Source organism: Theropithecus gelada, chromosome 15 (genome assembly GCF_003255815.1).
Source record: "Theropithecus gelada isolate Dixy chromosome 15, Tgel_1.0, whole genome shotgun sequence".
Taxonomy (NCBI): Eukaryota; Metazoa; Chordata; class Mammalia; order Primates; family Cercopithecidae; genus Theropithecus; species Theropithecus gelada.
This window is the reverse complement of record NC_037683.1, coordinates 82,735,864-82,759,168: the sequence shown is the minus strand read 5'-3', so window position 1 is coordinate 82,759,168 and position 23,305 is coordinate 82,735,864. Positions and strand designations below refer to the sequence as shown.

At 43.1% G+C, this 23,305-nt stretch overlaps 1 protein-coding gene across 7 annotated transcripts in view; it reads right to left on the bottom strand.

The window, feature by feature from the left end:
* Positions 1-9,961: 9,961 nt before the first annotated feature.
* Positions 9,962-23,305, bottom strand: part of TJP2 (tight junction protein 2) — a 137,444-nt gene continuing 124,100 nt past the window's right edge. For 4 of the 7 annotated variants that reach the window (XM_025359005.1, XM_025359007.1, XM_025359004.1 and 1 more), the window contains 6 exons: positions 18,705-18,805; positions 17,275-17,487; positions 16,023-16,133; positions 13,843-14,172; positions 12,276-12,361; positions 9,962-10,955 (listed from right to left, as the gene is read on the bottom strand). In XM_025359005.1, coding sequence (XP_025214790.1) covers positions 10,790-10,955; positions 12,276-12,361; positions 13,843-14,172; positions 16,023-16,133; positions 17,275-17,487; positions 18,705-18,805 — 1,007 coding nt within the window. In that variant the 3' untranslated portion in view covers positions 9,962-10,789. The remainder of the gene's footprint in view (positions 10,956-12,275; positions 12,362-13,842; positions 14,173-16,022; positions 16,134-17,274; positions 17,488-18,704; positions 18,806-23,305) is intronic. The other 3 variants (XM_025359010.1, XM_025359009.1, XM_025359008.1) reach the window with 2 other exon arrangements.

Genomic DNA, 23,305 nt, shown 5'->3' with positions numbered 1-23,305 from the left:
ATGCTCATTAGTTCCCACCAGAGCCTGGTGACACAGCCTGTCTTCCCGAGGAAGCTGCAGACCCACCCAGGGAGCTTCAGAGTTCCTTCTGCATGCACGTTCAAAATGCTGGCTCTCCTTAGGGCTGTGTGGGTGCTGCACGTTGCATGGGACTCAAAGGGGAAAGAGGAAGCAGCAAAGAGGTGAGCAAGGGTTGCAAACTCAATGCCCAGAGACATTAGCAGGGCCATATGAGTGAGTCAGTCTGGATGGGTGCTGTCTGTACGGAGCAGCAGCCACCCAGCTCTAGCCTACAGTTGTCATGCAAAGATGGATGTCCAGCACCACCAAACTTACCTTTCTTTTCTTTTCTTTTTTTGATATGGAGTCTTGCTCTGTTGCCCAGGCTGGAGTGCAGTGGTGTGATTTCGGCTCACTGCAACCTCTGCCTCCTGGGTTCAAGCAATTCTCGTGCCTCAGCCTCCTGAGTAGCTGGGATTACAGGCGTGCACCACCATGCCCAGCTTTTTAAATTTTTAGTAGAGACGGGGTTTCACGTGTTGGTCAGGCTGTTCTCAAACTCCTGACCTCATGATCTGCCTGCCTTGGCCTCCCAAAGTGCTGGGATTACTGGCATGAGCCACTGTGCTTGGCCAAAACTTAACATTTTTAAAAAGAAAAGTCCCAGCCGGGTGCAGTGGCTCATGTTTGTAATCCCAGCATTTTGGGAGGCCAAGGCAGGCGGATCATGAGGTCAGGAGTTTGAGACCAGCCTGACCAACACGGTGAAACCCCGTCTCTACGAAAAACACAAAAAATTAGCTGGGTGTGGTGGCATCTGCCTGTAATCCCAGCTACTTGGGAGGCTGAGGCAGGAGAGAATCACTTGAACCCGGGAGGCGGAGCTTGCAGTGAGCTGAGATAGCGCCACTGCACTCCAGCCTGAACAACACAGTTAGACTCCATCTCAAAAAAAAAAAAAAAAAAAAAAAGAAAGAAAGAAAGAGAAAAAGAAAAAGAAAAGAAAAGTCCCAAATCTTGACTTAATTTTTAAATTTAAAAATGTCATCACCCCACGCAGGCCAAATAAATCATATTTTGAGCTAGGTTAGTTCCATGGGTTCTGTCAGTTTGCAGACTCAGCTCTAAAGTGTTTTTAAAAATGTAAATAGAAAACCAAAAGACATGATCAACAAACTGTTTCAAGAGATGCTTCAGAAGGGAGCTCTAGATGGAAAGAGAGAACACTGGACTCAAAGGCAGGAAACCATTTTGAATCTAGACTGTATGTGTGACTTATAAGCTGAAGGACTCCGACCAAGTTACAGAACTAAGGTATGGATTACTAATAAAATGGACATAGTCACACCTGCCATTCTTACTATGCAGGGTTGTTACAAAGAACAAATCAAACTATTCAGGAAATTTTATCATAAACTCTAAACAATAAAGCAAACTAAAAAATTTACAATGTTAAATGTGAAGGTAGAGAATAAGCCATATTTAGTCCATAATGCCTGTGTTTATCTGCACACAGAGGCAGTCAATAAATATTTAATTGACTTAACATGCCTTCCTGCTATAATCCAAATCTAGAGAATTAAATGACCTACAAAATAGTTTGGGTGATTACTAAGCATAGTAATTCCATAATGACTGATTAGTGCTAAAACTATTGATCAAAATTCCCAGACTTAGTGAAATTACATGTTAGTGTAAATTTTTGTCTGGTAGAGCTGCAAATAATTTCTGTCTAGTAGAAAAGATATTTACAAAGGTTATTATTTACTGTTCTGTAGGTAATTAATCAATTTTGTATCAACTCAAAGTTCTTATCCGAATATTTCTTAAATTGCTTATATTAATATTACCTAGTTCCTCAAATGCTCTTTAAATGAGTCTTAACATCTTATTGGTTCCCTCTTTTAGTACTGAATTCATTTTATATTTGGATGAGAATAACTTCACCCCTTTGAAAATTACACTTTAACATTAGCCTGGTCAAATTTTCTCCACTTCTACTAATGTTTTCCAGTTTGTGTCAATGGTGTCAAGTTTAAACCAGGTATGATGTGAGAAAATCATTATGTCATCACCCCTCTTTTGTCATAAAAGCAAATAGTACATTTCAATTTATTTCTCTCCTTATTAATTCACTCCATTTTTCTTTTCTTTTCTTTTCTTTCTTTTTTTTTTTTTTTTTTTTGAGATGGAGTCTCGCTCTGTCACCCAGGCTGGAGTACAGTGGCGTGGTCTCAGCTCACTGCAAGCTCCGCCTCCCAGGTTCACACCATTCTCCTGCCTCAGCCTCCCGAGTAGCTGGGACTACAGGCGCCTGCCACCACGCCCGGCTAATTTTTTTGTGTGTGTGTATTTTTAGTAGAGATGGGATTTCACCGTGTTAGCCAGGATGGTCTCGATCTCCTGACCTGGTGATCCACCCGCCTCGGCCTCCTAAAGTGCTAGGATTACAGGTGTGAGCCACCGCACCCGGCCAATTCACTCCATTTTTCATATAGGGCACTGATAAGAATACATAGGTAAATACAGATACACCTCCCTTAATGAAACTTAGAAGCAAGTGGGGGCCAGGCGCGGTGGCTCACGCCTGTAATCCCAACACTTTGGGAAGTCGAGGCAGGTAGATCACCTGAGGTCAGGAGTTTGAGACCAGCCTGGCCCACATGGTGAAACGACATCTCTACTAAATATACAAAAATTAGCTGGGCATGGTGGCATGTGCCTGTAGTCCCAGCTACTCAGGAGGCTGAGGCCAGAGAATTACTTGAACCCGGGAGGTGGAGGTTGCAATGAGCCGAGATCATGCCACTGCACTCCAGCCTGGGCAACAAGACCAAAATTCCATCTCAAAGAAGAAGAAGGAGAAGCAGGAGGAGGAGGAGGAGGAGGAGGAGGAGGAGGAGGAGGAGAAGGAGGAAAAGGAAGAAGAGGAAGAGGAGGAGAAGGAGAAGGAGAGCAGCAGCTAGTGGGAAGCAGATTTGTTCATCAATAACTAGAATGCCAGAGGATATAGATAAAGGGCTATGGGAGCTTTTTGAAGAAGTCAAAGACAAATTTGATTGGAGGCATCAGAGAAGGCTTGACAGAAAATGTGACACAGTAACTGGACCTAGAAAGATAATAGGGTTTTAAAAGATGGTAAAGAATAAGGAAGGATATCCCCCAGCGGAGGGGGCCACAGAGAATTCAGGAAGTGCATTGAGGACAAGTGCTTCCATGTCATTGGAGCATACATGAGTTTTGCAGGACAAAGTTACATGGAAAGGATTTGGAGGTTTATTGTTACATAACAACTCACCCCCAAACTCAGTGGCTTAAAACAATCCTTGTTTATTATTTCTCATACATCTTTGGGTTGGCTGATCTAAGCTAGACTTAGCTAGAGTGCTTCTGTTTACATCTCTCTCGTGCTGACCTGGGCACACGGCACCTCTCATGGGTGGCAGAGGTGCAAGAGAACAAGTCATGTGGTCAATCCAAAGCCAAGGGTCAAGGAAATATCTTCTGATCTTTAGTGGGAAGAGCTGTAAAGTCACATGACAGAGGACACAGATACATAGAGGACATAGAGGGATGAAGAACCGAAGCCAGTGATGTAATCTACTATAGGGACAGATGGTGTGGAAAATCATTTTGAATGCTGTAATAAAATTAAACTGGGGTCGGGCACAGTGGCTCACGCCTGTAATCCCAGCACTTTGGGAGGCCCAGGCGGATGGATCATGAGTTCAGGAGATTGAGACCATCCTGGCTAACACGGTGAAACCCCAGCTCTACTAAAAATACAAAAAATTAGCTGGGTATGGTGGCACACGCCTGTAGCCCCAGCTACTCGGGAGGCTGAGGCAGGAGAATTGCTGGAACCCAGGAGGTGGAGGCTGCAGTGAGCTGAGATGGCGCCATTGCACTCCAGCCTGGGCGACAGGGTGAGACTGTCAAAAAAAAAAAAAAAAGAAAGAAAGAAATTGGTTCTAGGCAAGGGGAAGTCATCACTGTTTTTCAAGCAGGAGGGAGACATTCTCAGATCTAAGTTAGAAAGATGATTCTGCCTGCTAGCTGAGTAGAGGATTAGAAACTTTACAACCATCTGAACTAGGGTAGTGGCTGTGGGAAAAGGGACAGAGGGACAAGTTAAAAATAGTTATTAAGTATAATAAAGTAGGTCATCATTTGGAGGAAGAGTAAGAAAATCAAAGACACCACTCAGGTTTCTAAATTCATATGGCAAAACCATTGACAGTGATAATAATACTAGCTACTTTTATTGAGCACTTACTTTGTGCCAGCCACTCCTGCAAACATTTTTTATATGCGCTCTTCTTAACGTGCCACAAAAAACTTAGGACGTCATGTTAGTTATATCTTTCCATACCTATTCTATAAATGAGAAAACTGAGGCTTAAAACATTCAAATAACTTGCCCAAGGTTTTACAGCTTGTACCTGAAGGAGCTGGAGTTTGAATGAAAGTCACTTTGATTTCAGAATCTGAGTTCATAACTTCTGTGGGCTGCCTCAGAAGGATGGGGATAATAAGGAAACCAGTTTTGGGGAGGAACTAACATCTGATTTGGGGTAGGGACTTCATGCGTGATTTTTATATTCTGACTCACCATATTATTTTGAGTAATAAAATGCCAATGTATTTATAGATGTATAACATCATTTTAATATTTTAAAATATCTCGTGTGAATAATTTACATATTAGATTTGCCCAGAGAATCATATGTTTCATTGTGACTCAAAGGTGCATTCATTTGGACAGCATTCAGGATCTGTCCGTCCCGTTTAATACCCTTCCAAACCGTCTTGCCGTCTTCCCCGTTTCCCAGGCTTCTCGTGAGGTGGAGCCATGTTTCCTATAGGGAGTCACCTTTTCCATTTCCCACAGATCCTATGGTGGGCCCCTCTGTGCTTCCTAATGGAAATGTGTGAGAATGGCAGGGGGCAGAGGGCAGGGAATTAAAGCAGAAAAGAAAGAGCATGTGGTGGGAGATTAGGGAAGGAGGGGGAGGAGGAGGGAGGGGGAAGCTCCTGCCCTGCTCCAGCCCTCCCCTCCTTTCTTCCAGGTCCAGGTTCTCTCCATTCCTCTCTCCCTTGAGCCTCAGAGGTGGGTCTCCTGGACACTGGGCCTTCTTTACCTGCAGGTTCTGCATCCTCGGATTCAACCAACCTCAGACCAAAAATATTCCCTGAGAAACAAACAAACAAACAAACAGAAAAACAATACAGGATAACAGCAATTTACACAGCATTTATACTGTATTGGCTACTATAAGTAATCTGGAGATTAAAGTATACAGGAGGATGTATGTAGGTTATATGCAAATACCACACTATTTTATTTTTTTGAGACAGTGTCTTGCTCTGCCACCCAGGCTGGGGTGCAGTGGTACGATCATAGCTCACTGCAGCCTCACACTCTTGGGCTCAAGCCATCTTTCCACCTCAGTCTCCAGAGTAGCTGGGGCCACAGGCAAGCGCCACCATGCTGAGCTAATTTCTTTCTTTCTTTCTTTTAGAAGTGGTGTCTCACTATGTTGCCCAGGTGAACTCCTGGCCTCAAGCAATCTGTCCCCCTCAGCCTCCCAAAATGCTGGGATTACATGCATGAGCCATTGCACTCGGCCTACCACTCCATTATACCAAAGACCTGGGCATCGCTGGACTTTGGTATCCATGGGAGGTCATAGGAAACATCCTCCACAGATACCAAGGGACAGCTGCATTTTCAAAGCTCAACCCATGTCTCTCGGGATACTTTCTTTCTGTTTTTATTTTTGTTTATTGAGATGGAGTTTCGCTTTTCTCGCCCAGACTGGAGTGCAATGGTGCAATCTTGGCTTACTGCAACTTCCACCTCCCAGGTTCAAGCGATTCTCCAGCCTCAGCCTCCTGAGTAGCTGGGATTACAGGCAAGCACCATCACGCCTAATTTTTGTATTTTTAGTAGAGATGGGGTTTCGCCACGTTGGCCAGGCTGGTCTTGAACTCCTGACCTCAGGTGATTCAACACCCCCCCCACCCTTCGGCCTCCCAAAGTGCTGGAACTACAGGCGTGAGTCACCACACCCGTTTTTTGTTTTTTGTTTTTTGTTTTTTTTTGAGACGCAGTCTCGCTCTGCTGCCCAGGGTGGAGTGCAGTGGTGTGATCTCAGCTCACTGCAGCCTCTGCCTCCTGGGTTCAAGTGATTCTCCTGCCTCAGCCTCCTGAGTAGCTGGGCTTACAGGTGCTTGCCACCATGACCAGCTAATTTTTGTATTTTACTTAGTAGAGACAGGGTTTGACCTTGTTGGCCAGGCTGGTCTCGAACTCTTGACCTCAAGTGATCCACCTGCCTCAGCCTCTCAAAGTGGTGGTATTACAGGCATGAGCCACTGCACCCGGCCCCAGGATACTTTCTTTCAGTCACGACCTTCTTCCCCAGTTATCCTTCTTAGAGAGACTCAAACTTAGGACAGAGCAACCTGGACTCTCGAAGGCGGAATGGCATCCGAGGACAGTGCAGAAGCAATCAAACCACATTTCACTTCTTATTGCACAAAATAAATGCCAAAGTGCTATAACTGCCTTTGCAGTCACTAGTGTGGGGAATATAAAATGTACCAATTTTATATCTATGTATATATAAATGAGATTTAAAATAAAAGGCAGGATGGAAATAAGACGTTTTATCTGTTTCTCTGTATATATACACAAACATATATGCATATTTTTGCCATTCAGCCTTTTGTCTCATTTATTTCACTGAATATTATTCTTAAATGTGAAGTATTTTATTTTTATTAGGGTTTCAGTTCTATTATTCAAATTTCATTCGTTTTTGTTTCTTCATTTTTAAGGCTTTTCTTTCTTTTTTTTTTTGAGACAGAATTTTGCTCTTGTTGCCCAGGCTGGAGTACAATGGTGAGATCTCGGCTCACCTCAACCTCTGCCCCTCGAGTTCAAGCGATTCTCCTGCCTCAGCCTCTTGGATTACAGGCACCCGCTAGCACGCCCAGCTATTTTTTTGTATTTTTAGTAGAGACGGTGGTTCACCATGTTGGCCAGGCTGGTCTTGAACTCCTAACTTCAGATGATCCACCTGCCTCAGCATCCCAGAATGCTGGGATTACAGGCGTAAGCCACCACACCCAGCCCATTTTTAATGCTTTTCTAGTCATTAAAATTAAATTTGTTCATCTTTATTTAAAACAAAATATAGGCTGGGCGCAGTGGCTCTGTAGTTCTGTAGTCTGTAGTCCTAGCACTTTGGGAGGCCGAAGTGTATGGATCGCTTGAGCCCAGGAGTTCAAGACCAGTCTGGGCAACATGGTGAAACCTCTTCTCTACAAAAAATACAAAAACTAGTCAGGCATGCTGGCACAAACCTGTAGTCCCAGCTACTTGGGAGGCTGAGGTGAGAGGATTGCTTGAATCCAGGAGATCGAGGCTGCAGTGAGCTGTGACTGCACCACTGCACTTAAGCCTGGGTGAGACTGTGTCTCAAAATATAATAAAATAAAAAATTTATAATATATGTATATCCAGAGTATATATATTGTATAAAACCTATACGTATGTGTAAATATATGTAATTAATTCTTCCTTTTTCTGGTTGATTCATTCACTTATGCTTTAACACTAAACAAAAAGGATGGCTGCAGGGTGGCCTACATGGTAAACGGGATGAGGGATTGTGATGGTTAGTTTTTATGCATCAGCTTGGCTGGGCCATGGTGCCCAAATATTTGGTCAAACATTATTCTGGTTGTTTCGGTAAAGGTTTTGTTGCTGTCGTTGTTGTTTTAGGAGATTAACACTTATATTGGTGGACTTTGAGTAAACCAGATTGTCCTCTGAAATGTAAGTAGGCCTCATCCAATCAGTTGAAGGCCTTAACAGAACAAAGACGGACCTCACACTAGCTAGGAGGATTGGACTGTCTCTCTCCCCTGGTTCTCCAGCCTGCTGGTCTACCCTTCAGATTTTAGACTTACCAATCTCCTACAATCCTGTATGACAATTCATTAAAATAAATCTCTCTTTATATGTATATGAAAGCTAGAACTGGCAAAATGACCCCAACTGAAAAGAGGTTCGAAGGGGACAGGGAGGATTGACTGGGAACCTCTCAAAAGACAACTGTAATTGCTTAAATGGACCGTTCCTAACCAACTTTTCTTCCTATGAAGAATTTGTTAGTGTCAAATTACTACTGATGTTAGTGACATCAGTAGCACCTGATGTCATTCTGGAAGACCCATCGCTCATCTATCTCACTGGGCTAGAAGCATAGGCATAATTCTATCACAGATGCAGGTGCCGCCGGGGCCACACTGGCTTCTGGAGAGCTGCAGAATCCTGACAGTGCAGAAACTGAACACAGCTCTCACTCATGGCCCCATCTTCCCTCTACTGATACTCTTCTCCCTGTTTCTTCATTTGCTTACCATCATTTTTTTCCATTATGTTCCATGTATACTGTAGGCAGCTTTAAATCTTTCCCAGAACCAAGGAGGGTATGAATAAAAAAGGGGGGTGAAGGTGCCGGGGGTCCATCAGGCACGCTGCTGGACATCCTCAGGAACAGAGGCACTGCCTGCATCACAAAATTGCTGGAACCAGATGACAACCTAGCTCCTGCCAAAAGCCTCCTCCCCTCCCCACCTACATTTGCAAAGCGCTCATTCCCGGATTTAAAGAACACAAGCCAACAGTATTATCGTATAGTTAACTAGTACATTTTTCTCCTATTCACAAAAGGTAGCTTTTATTTATGGAATGTGCAAATGTTAGTCAGTGCCCCGAGGAGTGTTCAGAAATTCAAGATACATTAAATGATTTATAAGTGACAGCACCCATACTGGAAGAGACATAAACAAGGACACCTTTATAGTATAACTCAGGTTACCAGTAAGCCAAATTTCTAACTCCACTAAAACACAAGCCTAACTCCTTTGTGTCAATTCATATCATAAAAGATCCTTAATGGAACCAAGACTCTTTTCTCCTTTTCCAAATTCATTGTTCTTTTTATTAATACAAGCCTAAATTCCTAACCTGTCTTGCTTAAGTTCTAAATTTATTTCAGTACTTCAAGAATTTAAGTGGTGTTTGGGTATGGTGGCTCACGCCTGTAATCCCGGCACTTTGGGAGGCAGAGGTGGGAGGATCGCTAAAGGAGTTCAAGACCAGGACCAGCCTGGGGTCAGCAAAGCAAGACCCTGTCAAAAAAAAAAAAAAAGGGAAAGAAAGAAAAGGAGAGAGAGAGGAGGGAGGGAGGGAGAGAGGGAGGGAGAGAGGGAGGGAGGAGAAAAGAAAGGAAAAGAAAAGAAGAAGAGGAAGAGTGGATGTGGGGGTGTAAATTGATGCAACTTTCCTAGGAAGCCATTTGGCAGTAAACATCAAGGGCCTTAAAAATGTTCCTATACTTTTACTCAGTAATTCTACTTCTGAGAACTTGCCTGCAGAAAAATACTGAAATGTTGATCAATGATATACGAAACTGGATTACATACAAAGAGGTGCATTTCATGTATTAAAAAAAAAGGGCAAAAAACTGGAAATAATCCCAACAGCTAACAATAGGAGAATTGTTCACTTATGAAGCAGTCATGGGATATATTGCTCTGTGGTTGTTAATGACGATGTGTGCACCACGCTTTAACTACCTTGCTGCACAGTCGTAACCACCTGAGAAACGTTAGTGATAGAAAGATAAACAGAAAAAATACGAAATAGAACTACACACACAGTACACCCTCAAGCATCATACACACAGACATCCACAAATACGTAATTGGAGAAAATACACCAAAATTATCTGAGGGATGGGATTATGGGTATAATTTTATTTTTCACGTTTCCATTTTCCAATGTTCGACAAGGAGTAAGTACTCACTTCTATGATTAGGAACTGAAATAAAAGTTGTATTTAAAATAGAAAGTAGCATACAAATCCACCACAAAGAAAATTATGGATTGCAATGTATTCCTTTTTATTAAATTATAAAACTGTTGTCAATACACGTGCTTTTGGAAATAGTGTTTTCCTCAAGTATCTGCTTTTGTGCAGCACTTGGTTTTAAACAAACAAAAAATTTCAACACCAACTTCTTGGTCTCCAAGCTATTGAGCACTTATAGCCAAACTATCAAGTATAGCTATGATATATACAGTCTGAATTTAGGGAAAATATTACAAAGACAAATGCCTTGAAAAGATGACACAGTGCAGGGAAAGCTACAGCTATTAAGATGGTATAAAAACTTAGTCAAAATGTTTTAGTCCATTATGGCTCTGCCTAAAGCTTCAAAGGAAGAAAATTTAAGACACTTCTCATCCAAGGCACTTTAGAGAGTTGCAATAAAGTACTTCTTTGAATTTAGTTTGAGTCCAACAGTATTTTTTATTCCTTTTTCACATTCTGACTCACACTGAAACAGTCCTTGAAGGCAGCTATTAATGAGGAAAAATAGTTATTGCTTCTTAATATACATATTAAAAGTATGCAAACAGAATGCAGATTTTGGTCCACTGAAAGCAAGTAACAGGATCTGACTGTGGTGTTCTGCTTAATTCTGAGCAAAAAACCACAGACTCCTCTAACCCAGTCCCACAAACAGAGCCTTCAGTTCTGAATTTGCACCGGCTGTCCCCTGGGTTCTCTACGAGGACACACAAGCTAGAGTACCACCACGTCTCCATGGTGCATTCTATGTGGAGAAGAACCATCCCGGCGGCCTGGCAGGACCGGCTAGTCCGATGCCGTGGCAGGCGGGCCCGGGAGAATCCACGCTCAGACATCTATAATTCTGTGTCCCGGTATCGGGCGGACTGGCCATAGTAACCGCGCTTGGAGTGTTCCGACAGCTGCTGGCGGTACTCCTCTTCCTCGGCGTCACTGCCATAACTTCCTCTGGTATCCTGATAAAGTCTGGAAGGAGCTTTCTGTGGCTCAGGGGGTCTGGAACTAACAAAGAAAGGGTGTTAAAGACATTTCGAGCACATCCATTCCTCCGGCTGCCCAGGGAGGCATGGCTCGGAGCACAGCGGCTGAGCATACTGAGCAGATCACTTACCTCTGAGCCACATTCTACAGAGCAACCAGAGGCATCCCGGGTCCTGCTCCAGGTTCGTAATAAGTCAAATCCAATGCCCACTTGGGCGGTGAGTGAGGAAGCCAGCCAGGTGCCCCTGACCTAAGAATCTCCCTGTTGGACAGGGGGAGCCCTCCTCACCCCTAAGCTCCCTGGCTAGTCTCACCCAGCAGCAAGAGTTCTCTGTCAGTTTCAGTCTGTCATAACCAAGAACTCTTTGTTGTCAGAGGCAACCTGGTTGACTGTGTTACCATTCAACTGGTAAAGAAGAAATTTGCTTCCAGTTTCCTATTGCTGGAAAACTAGACTTCAGCTTCCAGATAGAATGGCCACAAGAGGCCAGGTACAGTGGCTCACACCTGTAATCCCAGCATCTTGGGAAGCCGAGGCGGACGGAGGTCAGGAGTTCGAGACCAGCCTGGCCAACATGGTGAAACCCCGTCTCTATTAAAAATACCAAAATTAGCTGGGTGTGGTGGCACACACCTGTAATCTCAGCTACCTTGGAGGCCGAGGCACAAGCATTGCTTGAACCTGGGAGACGGAGGTTGCAGTGAGCTGAGATTGCACCAGTGCACTTCAGCCTGGGCAACAGTCACTCTGTCTCCAAAAAAAAAAAAAAAAAAAAAAAGAATGGCCACAAGAAAATGTGACTTTTTTTTTTTTCTATTCTCAGAAGCAGGAAGCAATCCAGTATAAAACTTCAGCAGGAAGACACTGTGAACATTCCTTCTGTTTGGGTGGCATTTACCGAGACTGCTCATTTGCTTGTCACGGTCCCTTCAGACCTCAGGGCAGCACAAGTGGTCTGACTTTGCTGGATGATGCAAAGGAATTAAGAATCTTGGCTGAGAGGCAACAAACAGTGACAAAACAGGTCTAAGCCCCAGGAATTCTGCTCATGTGCTAACCATGGGCAATGTAACATAACCAGGCTCCAATGTGTCAAAAGTACTGGCTTGAAACATCGATGATTACACTTTGTCAGAGTTTTAGCACACAAGCAAACTATGCAGAAGTTTTGACTCTGTAATCTTTACAATTAAATTTGATGGAATGAGTAAGACAAACAGTAATCCTGTGGGAAAAAATCCTCCTGTTACCCTGAAATTTGGGTAAAGGAAATTCTTTCTTCGAGTCCCAGTCCTTGAGAAGTCCCCGCCTTAGACTTGCACCTGCTGGGCAGCCCTTACCTCGTGTGCTGGGGCAGGCTGGGGTCTGGCTTGTGCGATTTGATTGGAACTGCGTAGATATCAGGATGCTTCTGGGCAATTTCAATCTGTGGTAATTAAAAAAGAAAAGAACAAGAGCAAAAGAATGAACCACTGGGCACTCTGCTTGCTGGTTTCCTGCTGGTCCCACCCTTTCCCCATATCCTACTTATTTTCCCATCCCATTTCAAGAAGAGGAAACACAGAGGCGGCTTCCTCATTTCCACGGTTATGTGCAGTACACATCAGACAGGAAAACTGTTTAAAAGGAATGGAACTTCGACACATGCTACAACCTGGATGAACCTTGAGGACATCATGCTAAGGGAAATAAGCCAATCACAAAAAGACCAATAGTGTATGATTCTACTTATAGGAGGTTCCTACACTGTCCAAGTCACAGAAAACAGAAAGTAGAGGGGTGGGTGCCAGGGATTGTGGGGAGAGGAGAATGGTGAGTTAGTATTTAATGGGTATGGAGTTTCACGTGGGGAGGATAAAAAATTTGGGGGATGGACGGTGGTGATGGCTGAACAGCGATGTGAAGGTACTTAATGCCGCTGAACTGAACATTTTAAAATGGTTGAGGCTGGGTGCAGTGACTCACTCCTGTAATCCCAGCACTTTGGGAGGCTGAGGAGGGTTTTGCTTGAGCCCAGGAGTTAGAGACCAGCCTAGCAACATGAAAAAACCTTGTCTCTTCAAAAAATATGAAAAATTAGCGGGATGCAGTGGCATGTGCCTGTGGTCACGGCTATTCAGGAGGCTGAGGAGGGAGTATCTCCTGAGCCTAAGAGGTTGAGGCTGCCGTGAACTGTGATCGCACCGCTACACTCCAGCCTGGGTGACAGAGGGAGACCTTGTCTCAAACAAAACAAAACAAAACAAAACAAAAACAAAACAAATAAAACAAAAGAAAAAAGTGGTTGAAATGGTAAATTTTATGTTATGTATATTTTACCACAAGGAAAGAAAAATGCTCAGATGTACTGCTGCTGTTGTGCTAGACCTGAAAGAAAACTCCCACATCTACTGGGCAAATATACTCCACAGATCTTTAGTTAAATTCTTCTTTGATGTCTGAAAAGTTCTGTGTGCACATGGTAAACAAATTCAAACAGCTCAGAAAGTACAACCTGTGGGCCTTTCTGTTTTAGCACCCAGTTTGCTTGGTTTCCATGGCAAATCTGGGAGCTAATGAAGACATGTTTAAAAGAAAAGAAAAAAGAAATCACATTCTAATTAAAACGACTTCTGAGAGGCACCGATTCTCTCCTCACACTTCCTCATTCCAGAACCCTATACAAAGTCCTGTGTATAAAGAGCAGAATCTTCTTCCCCTATATTGTCAAGTTTTCTTCATTGGAAGAACAAGGGACGTGCTGGGAGCTAGCAATCTGAAGTGACACACACAGCCCCTGCCTTGGGTGCAGTGTGTGTGAACAACCCTGTCACATCTGTAGCAGTGGAAAAGGGGCTGTCCGCTGTTATACTGAAATCAGACTTATTTAAAACTCTTATTGAGGATGCGTAGTTTAAAAACAATTACCCTTGCATTCTGTGCTTCTTGGAGTTCCTGCATTCTCTGTAATCTGGCCTTGTGATCCATCTTCTCAAATATTTTGACTTTGCCCAGGACTGATTTGGGAGCATTATCTTGCTCCTCACTGCTCTCTCCCACCTCCTCACCCTCTTGAGGAGGGATGGGAGTGGAGGGCTTCAGTATAGACCGCCCAAAGGCAGGTTTTGCTGCAACAGGAGGAGGATAACCTTTGGTAGATGCCGCAGGAGTTTCATTACCAGCAACGGCAGAGGGGTTTGACTTATATTCATAGGATTTGGAGAAGTCATAGGATTCTTCTTTGTTCTGGGTTTTGGCCTGCAGAGAGCAATGACACGTTTTTACCTTGGGCTTTTAACTTTATTTTCAAATCTGTATTAGTGATTTAATACACTCCATTTCCTGATCAGTTTCCAAAGGTGGTCCACAAATGCCATTCTGACAAGGAATGTAATACAGCAGGGTAAACGGCCACTGGCCAGGCTTCCTGAGCCCTACCTCCCTTCCTACATTAGATTATTAGGAATGCCAGGAAGCCAAAAAGGAGCAGGGAAAGTGCTGGGAGGGCTGTGGTTGCCGGAGGTAAGATCAGACCTGGAATAATTTTGTTCTAGAAGAGGTTAGCATCTTGGAGAAGATCTCAGAACAATTCAGGCTTTGGGACTGCAAGAGTAGGCTTCTGAGGTCACTGCTGCACCGAGGGTACATGAGCCGGCCCAGGTGAGACCCATGTCCAGCTGAGGAATGAGACTGGGGTGGTGAGCGAGGGGAGCACTGCTTCACGCTAGCAGCCACTTCTCCTTCACACTTCGTCTTGCCCAGCTTGCAAATTTTCGCTGATGTATTTTAGGAGGTCACTTATTATTATTACTTAGTACCTATCACATTTACTACTTCTGATGGCTCACACAATCAATTATGGCTTTCTTCTCATCTAAATTATTGACTTAGGCCAGGCGCAGTGGCTCACACCTGTAATCCCAGCACTGTGGGAGGCCAAAGTGGGTGGATTACCTGAGGCCAGGAGTTCAAGACGAGCCTGGCCAACATGTTGAAACCACGTCTCTACTAAAAATACAAAAATTAGCTGAATGTAGTGGTGCACGCATCTAAGTCCTAGCTACTTGGGAGGCTGAGGCTAGAGAATCACTTGAGCCCAGGAGGTAGAGGTTGCAGTGAGCCAAGACTGCACCACTACACTCCAGCCTGGGCAACAGAGCGAGACTCCATCTCAAAAAATAGTAACAATAAATAATAAATTATTGAGTTAAATAGATTTTATTTGGGTATAAGGAAAAACATAGAGTCATAGCTCTGATTCTGACTGGAGGTAAATAATATTTTGATATAAGCTCTTGTGTCTTTCTGTTCTGGATAATGATTATTAAACAAATAAGCAGCTCTCTTAAAGAGAGGCATTGTAAGCAGTGGTAATGATTATTCTCTTTAGCAAATCACCAGTAAGAATTATCTGGTGCATCTAGGCCGGGAGCAGTGGCTCAAGCCTGTAATCCCAGCACTTTGGGAGGCCGAGGTGGGCGGATCACGAGGTCAGGAGATACAGACCATCCTGGCTAACACGGTGAAACCCCGTCTCTACTAAAAAAAATAAAATAAAATACAAAAAATTAACCAGGCGTGGTGGCGGGTGCCTGTAGTCCCAACTACTCAGGAGGCTAAGGTAGAAGAATGGCATGAACCTGGGAGGCAGAGCTTGCAGTGAGCCGAGATCGGGCCACTGCACTCCAGCCTGGGCAACAAAGCGAGACTCCGTCTCAAGAAAAAAAAAAAAAAAGAATTATCTGGAGCATCTAAATCAGACTGTGGACAAAAAACTTTAGCTGGACAGCAAAAGAAAAACAGATTCTGCGATTGGTGATTCTAGGTATGCAGTATTTTTTCTTCACAATCTTTTAACAACAAAAAAAATAACACTAACAGCCCTAAAATTATATGTTCTCCTAATATTGACTTTCCTTCCTTTTTGCCCTTCCCTAATGTGGGGGATTCACCCAACAGGCCAAAAGACAGGCTCTAATAGAGAACACAGTGAGTCAGAACCGTAATTGAACACCATCTCAGTCTGCATGCTCCTCCCTGGCTGTCCAGGAGGTTCCAGAGGCATCTGCTTCCTCTTCCTTCCCATTCTGGGCTTCCCAGCCACGTACCTTGGGCGGCTCTGGCTTGAATGCTGGGGGCGGGCTATTGTCCCTAAGTTGATCGCTGCTAGCAGCCCTCCTCATCTGAGCTCGTGGCTCTGGGCTGGGTTTCCTTATGCTCTACAAGACATAAAGGTTCATTCACAACAAGAACATCCAAGCAGAGAGAATAGAGCACTCGACTGCTTTGGAGGAGTTCTGCAAACTTGAGTAAGTTCAGAAGTTGAGGTCCTGAGCCGGTGCTTCTTTACTGGACAGGCAGACACCATCACCAAATGCTTCAGACACATTTTTAAAAACTGGCTGCATCCAATGTAGAGTCTCTTCCGTTAAAGCACAGTTTTTTAAGAACTCTCCAAAAGTCTAAAATCTCTTGTGTCACTAATATCTATGTCTATAGGCATTTGGGAGTTAATTTATTCTTTACAACTTGTCTAGCATAAACTAATTTGTTGCTGTGGTAATGGTGTATTTTTCTCCCCCTTCAGTTTGTTGTTTTGGGTTTTTTGTGTTTTTTTTAGGGTAGTTCTATTTCATAAAGAAAAAAATCATTTACTGGAATGAGCTAAGATGCTAGAGAGAAATCCACAGCAATAATTATCCAAATATATGAACAATCCCATCTACAAAGATCATTATTCCAGTATTCTCTGAGGTGCAACTAATAATTGCTAACTTGGCTGTGACTTTACAGTGTCTGTCAATGTGATTTCAAGGATCCCATAAGCTATCTAATCACAGTGGATGCCCAGTACATGTGATCAGATGAAGGTTTGATCACGAACTCAAATAAAAAACTGAAATACAAGAGAGAAGGAAACTGATGGGGAAACACTCAAGAGCTTTGGCAAGATTAGAAAGGTTAAAAGCAGGATGGGGAAGAAAAGCAAGGACATCTAAGAGTACAGAGAGAAACCTAATCAAAGGTTACAAGTACATACAACAATACTGCATGGGAAGGAATGTTCCGCTAGTAATTTGGACAGCCGGCACATAAAGCCATTCTGTTTATCCGTCGCACCTGAGGGCATGGGTGTGAGGAGTGCTGGCCCCTCAAGCTCTTCTGAAGTCCACCTGCCTGTCCCACTTTCCCACAGACTCAACCATGCCAGCGTGGACTCAGAGCGAGAGACTCCCTGGAAGTCATCTGCTCCAACCCCTAGGAATGCCTTCCACAGCACCCTGAACACACAGCTGTCCACGAGAGTGCAAGGAAAACACCAGGCTCTCCTGCTCCTGCCCGTGGCCTGCCTCGCCTCACCTCCTCGTGCTGCACCGGCTCTGAGGAGCGGGTGATGGACGACACCAGCGGCTCCTCGGCTGGCTCATCCAGCTCATTGTCAGTGTAGGCGCCTCCTTCGCCGTCCGTGTCTTCAAAGTCACTGATGAGGCGGCTGTCGCAACTCAGATAGTCCGCGCCCATGGCGGTTAAGTAGGACATGCGGTCTTCAGGGTCATCATCCATCCCTTCCATCTAGAGGAATTTGTGTCGGAGGGTCAGTGGGGTCTGACGTGGCTCCTGGGAGTGGGGACTCAAGAAAATTCCCAAGGACACAGCCAAGTGACTGAAACCTTGATGTGCTCGCCAGGGAAGGCATCTTTTATTTTTCTCCCTGAAATCACTTGGCTTTGGTACAATGTTGATATTATGGACATCTTTGTGCAGGAACTCAAATTAGGGGCCCTACAGCCTATCTGTGCTACCATCCATCCTACATACCGCAGCTAAGCCACACTGCCTCAGACTGTCTTGCTTTTCTTCTGAATCCAGCTCCTCCACAGCCTGTTCTCCTGGTACCATTCTCCTAGTAATATCAACACATGCACACTGCCTTGTGCTACACTCACATCCATGCCTCTACAAGATTCTCAGACCCTCAAAGGCAGAAGGTACGTCCTGTTCAACTTGTCCTCCCCAGGGAAGCTTGCGTAGAGCCTTCCAAGCTGGAAGCACGCCATAGATGCCAGATACTTTGACTAAACATCTAGTTCTCAAAGAGCAAGACTTAGTCAATTCTGCAACAAAATCAGTCACTGTAAAGTCTCACAAAACTACTCAGTTCAGCTGGTGTACAGGATACTAGCACCAAAAGCTTCTAGAATAAAAGGGGCCACAGAATCTCCCTCTTTCCTCCCTGAAGCACAGCCGTGTGTGAGCTATCTCCACCAGGGAGAAGCGATCCAATTCTGGAGGCCTAGACAAATTCCCTAACACTCTCATATCACCCATTCAAACTCTCAGAACGATGGCACATTCTCAACCAACCTTTTTGTCTAAGTAATTCCGACTCCATTAGCTTTTCTTCTTTTTATTAATGTTTAGCCGTATTCTCCAAGTTGCTTGACCTCACCTCTCATCTGCACTCTAAGTTTCCCACGTCCTTAGTAAGCTGTGGAGCTCAGCATGAGATCTTGTAAGCTCTGATTAGTGTACTTGGAATATAACACTAGTTACTACGTTAAAAGTAAAAGGGAAGTGAATGTAGGGCTGCACACGTCACATTCTGCTCTTCTTTTAAAAGTCCCTTCATTTTTATTAGTTGATCAGAGAATTTATGAAATTTCAAACTTGATTAGCACACATGTGAGCATCACTTCAAATGGGCATGGCTTGACTACATTCACTGCCCTCTTCAGGAAAGTTTCAGAACAGGGACTCTCACCTCATAGCAGCATATCCATGCCACATACCTTTCCTTCAGAGACCCAAACCGCTTCTCCTTGCTGATGCTGAATGGTGTCCTTTAAGCTGCCGAACCAGCTATCATTGGCTGAATTTAGGTTGATTGTAGCTATAGAAATATAAACAAAAAGGTCTGCATTAATTTCCAGAGCCATGTTTATTAAGGATGCTATTTGACATAACTTATACTCATTTCTGTAATATTTGAATTAAGACTTTGGTAGACGCAAGAAAATGTTGGCATATCTTTGAATACTAAACTCCTTTTAATGAATGCAATTAAAACTATTAACCATGTAGCTGTCTGAGTTCACATTATAGGATGTGATAAAGCTAAAAATAGATTTTTAGAATGTTTATTTTCAGAAAAGCTAACTTTAAGAAATGTTTTTAAAAAGTGTTTTCGGCTGGGTGTGGTGGCTCACGCCTGTAATCTTAGCACTTTGGGAAACTGAGGCGGGCAAATCGCCTGAGGTCGGGAGTTCAAGACCATTCCTGCCACATGGTGAAACCCCATCTCTACAAAAATACAAAAATTAGCCGGGCGTGATGGCAGGTGCCTGTAATCCCAGCAACTAGGGAGGCTGAGGCAGGAGAATCCCTTGAACTCTGGAGGCGGAGGTTGCAGTGAGCCAATATCATGCCACTGCACTCCAGCCTGGGCGACAGGGCAAGAATCTGTCTCAAAAAAAAAAAAAAACCCAAGAACAAAAAATGTGTGTGTTCAGGAACAAAGATACATCTAAAACAAATATACGCAAGCTGCCATGGCTCATGCCTGTAATCCCAGCACTTTGGGAGGCATAGGTGAGTGGATAACTTGAGGCCAGGAGTTTGAGATCAGCCTGACCAACCCAGTCTCTACTAAAAATACCAAAATTAGCTGAGTGTGGTGACGCACACCTGTGGTTCCAGCTACTCAGGAGACTGAGGCACAAGAACTGCTTAAACCCAGGAGGTGCAGGCTGCATTGAGCCGAGATCGCACCATTGCACTCCAGCCTGGGTGACAGAGCAAGATTCTAAAGATCATTTACATAGACAGGTATATCACAAATAAGAAAAATATACACTAATATACTGTTGGCTACCTCCAATAAAATACTAAAAGTAACACTTAAACATAAAGTTGTCCCTTGGTATCTGTAGAGGATTGGTTCCAGGACACCCTCCACTTGGATACCAAAATCCACAGATGCTCAAGTCCCTGATACAAAATGACATAGTATTTGCATACGCCTTATGTACATCCTCTTATATATTTTAAATCATCTCTGGATTACTTGTAATTCCTAATACAACGTAAATGCTACACAAATCGTTGTTATACTATATTGTTTAGGGAATAATGACAAGAAAAAAAACCTGCACATGTTTAGATGTAACCATCCATTTTATCCCTCAAATATTTCCTATACGTGGTTAGTTGAACTCATGGATGTGGAAACTACAGATATGGAGAGCTGACTGTATATCATTTTGATAGACTTACACATTTTAGAATATACATATGGATTAAACAAACTCAACCAGTTTTTTCTACTCAGAACAAAGTATATCTTACATAATAGCACTTACTATGCATTAATCAGTTACTTTCCAAGTACCTTACCTGAATTAGGTCATTTCATGATTACACAAACTTTGCAAGGTAGGTATTGCTATGATGCCCGTCTTATGGATGAGAAACCAAGACAGAGTAGTGAAATTAACTAGCCCAAGGCCGCACACCAAGCAAGTGTGAAGCCTGGATGCAAGCTCAGAAGATTGCTTTCAGAGCCTATGGCCTCAGTCACTACACTACATGGCCCATCTAAAACAGAAATTTACAGCACAGATATAAAATACCAACAAAGTACAACATATGCCATTTCTTCAGCAATATGTATTATGGACCTAATGGAGATAAACGAGACAAGCAAGTCGGGTAAATTGTACCCCTAAAATTATCAGACTGCAGGTAAATCAGGATTTCTTTTAAACTACATTGCCATGGCCTCTGTAATGTATTATCACTTCTAAAGCCAAAAATAACCATTAAGCAAATTTTGTGAGCAAGGATGCTTCAGGTTTTCCTCCAAGTAACATAGCTTTCTTCTGTTTAAGAAGTTCTAACAGTGACCTTGGAAAATCCTGAATGAGCTTACAATTTCCTTGGTTATTAATTATTTACAACATTGAAATACACTGATCCATTGGACAACCCGAAGAAAATGAACTTTGGTTCCATGGACTTCTATATTCCTATTATGGTACTCTGCAAAGATTACTGTGTTTTTCTCACAGCTAAAATATTATACTTAAAAATAGAAGTGAGATTTTGTACGCCAGAGACAAAATGAGGGATTTACGCTAAATATATACAAAATGTTAAACAGTCTTTTAAAGCTTTATGTTGTAGCTGTCTAAGTATGGTCTGTATTCATCATAAAGAAAACTTAAAAGGGCCATTTGTGAGATGCAGGAAATATGTTCTTGCCCCTTGATAAAATAAAGAATATCACAAAACCTCTTATTGAATTCACATTAACAGTCAAGTTTATGAATAAAAATTGAGAGCTTCACAGTAGCTAACTTCCTGAGCTGCATGTAAAGGTAACATCCAACTCATGCTTTGACCCCTTTTTAACAGGCAAGTGCACAGACATGAGGCTTCCTTCCCTTGACTCTGCTGAATTAAGTACCTTCGGCTTATTATTGGATTATCTCATTCTGCTTCTCAGATTCTTTGCCTTAGAGCAATACTAGTTAATTATCTGTTGCTCCCAACCTCTGGGCTATGCCTATAACCCCTTGGATAGACTTAATCTATCTTTTGAGCTCAAGAAAGTGAAATACTGAAAGGATGCTCACTCAGCCACTGCCTTAGTTGGGAGTACTGAGGTTCTGAGGGCATGTGTGTCCAGCCCTGACATGTATGGTCAGTGCTACTTCCCCCTCCCCAGCCAATGAGGTTTGGAAGTACCAAGAACAACAGCAAAAGGTAATATCTAAGACTAGAGGGTTTAGGAAAAGGGAGAAATGGGGAATGCCTGCTAATGGGTATGGGGTGTCTTCGGGGATGATAAAAATGTTCTAAGATTGATTGATTGATTATGATGACAGCTGTACAACTCTGAACATACTAAAACCCACCGAATTGCATACTTTTTTTTTTTTTTTTTTTTTTTGAGACAGGATCTCATTGTCGCCCAGGTTGGAGTGCTATAGTGCAATCTCGGCTCACTGCAACCTCCAGCTCCTGGGCTCAAGTGATCCTCCCAGCTCAGCCTCCCGAGTAGCTGGGACTACAGGTACCCACCACCACGCCCAGCTAATTTTTGTATTTTTAGTAGAGACAGGGTTTCATCATGTTGCCCAGGCTGGTCTCAAACTCCTGAGCTCAAGTGACCTGCCCACCTTGGCCTCCCAATGTGCTGGGATTACAGGTGTGAGCCACCGTGACCAGCCGAATTGTATACTTTCAATGGGTAAATTATATGGTATGTAAGTCAAATCTCAATAAAGCTTTTCATGTGCCTGGGTTAACAGTGGCACACTAGACACCCCTCTAAATGGGCAACCAACAGCAAAGGTATCCAGCTAGGGGGCCCAGCATCTTCCTTCTGTTTTCTGTGGTCAACCAGGTAGTCTATAATCCTTTGAGAAATCAGGAATTAAAATTCTACAATTTAGTATAAAAGGGTAGCCCCATTTAGGTCTCTAAATCCATAATTCAACTTAAATGATCTTCAAACCATGAACTGAATGCTTTGAAGACTCCAAGAAAACATGTAATTCAAAGATTGTTTTTTAAAAAAAAAAAATTTTGTGATATGCAAATGTATTTTATAGCAAATTTTTAAAAATTGGTAGTTGGGGAGGCAAGCCTAACGCTTAACTTATTATGACAAGTCAACTTGCTTTTGGGCAAATCTCAGAATAAAGCTTCTCCTGTTTAACTGAGAAGTACTGTAAGTACTGTAGGCCTTCAGCCTAGTTCTTCCTCTACAATGCACTGTTTCCCTTCCCGATTTCCTACATCCTCACATGAACCCCAAATTCAACTCTCTGAGGGAAGACCCTAGCCATTCAGTGTACTCAGACAAAAGCAGGGGGGAAAATAAAGTGTGGGTAGTTTTAACTTCATTTGTAATCACTTCAGCCTCAGTTTTTTAATCTGTTAAAAGGAAGGGCTACATTATGCGACCCCTTTTGGGATTAGAATATGTCTGTGCTGTAACATATGTACAATATTGGACAGTTATGGACACCATAGTTTAGTCTGGGCTCAGCCATACACCAGAATTGTGACTATGCCAAAGTGCTGGCCTTTCTTATGGCCTACTAAGACAGCACACATGGAAGGCTGTACCACTCTTCACTATATTACTAATATGTTACTATATTATTGTATAATAATAATAATACTAGTAAAAAGGACAGAAAAGATATTGATAAACATACCAAGAGTATGAGTACTTAAGACTACATTCACAGAAATCTAGTTTATGATGGACCACTTCCTCCTCTGCATTTGGTTAAACTATCTCTCATTTGGCCACAGTGGTAAGTAGTGCATCTCTCTTTAACAAGAAACACCAAGTTACACTAAAACAAGCATCTAATGT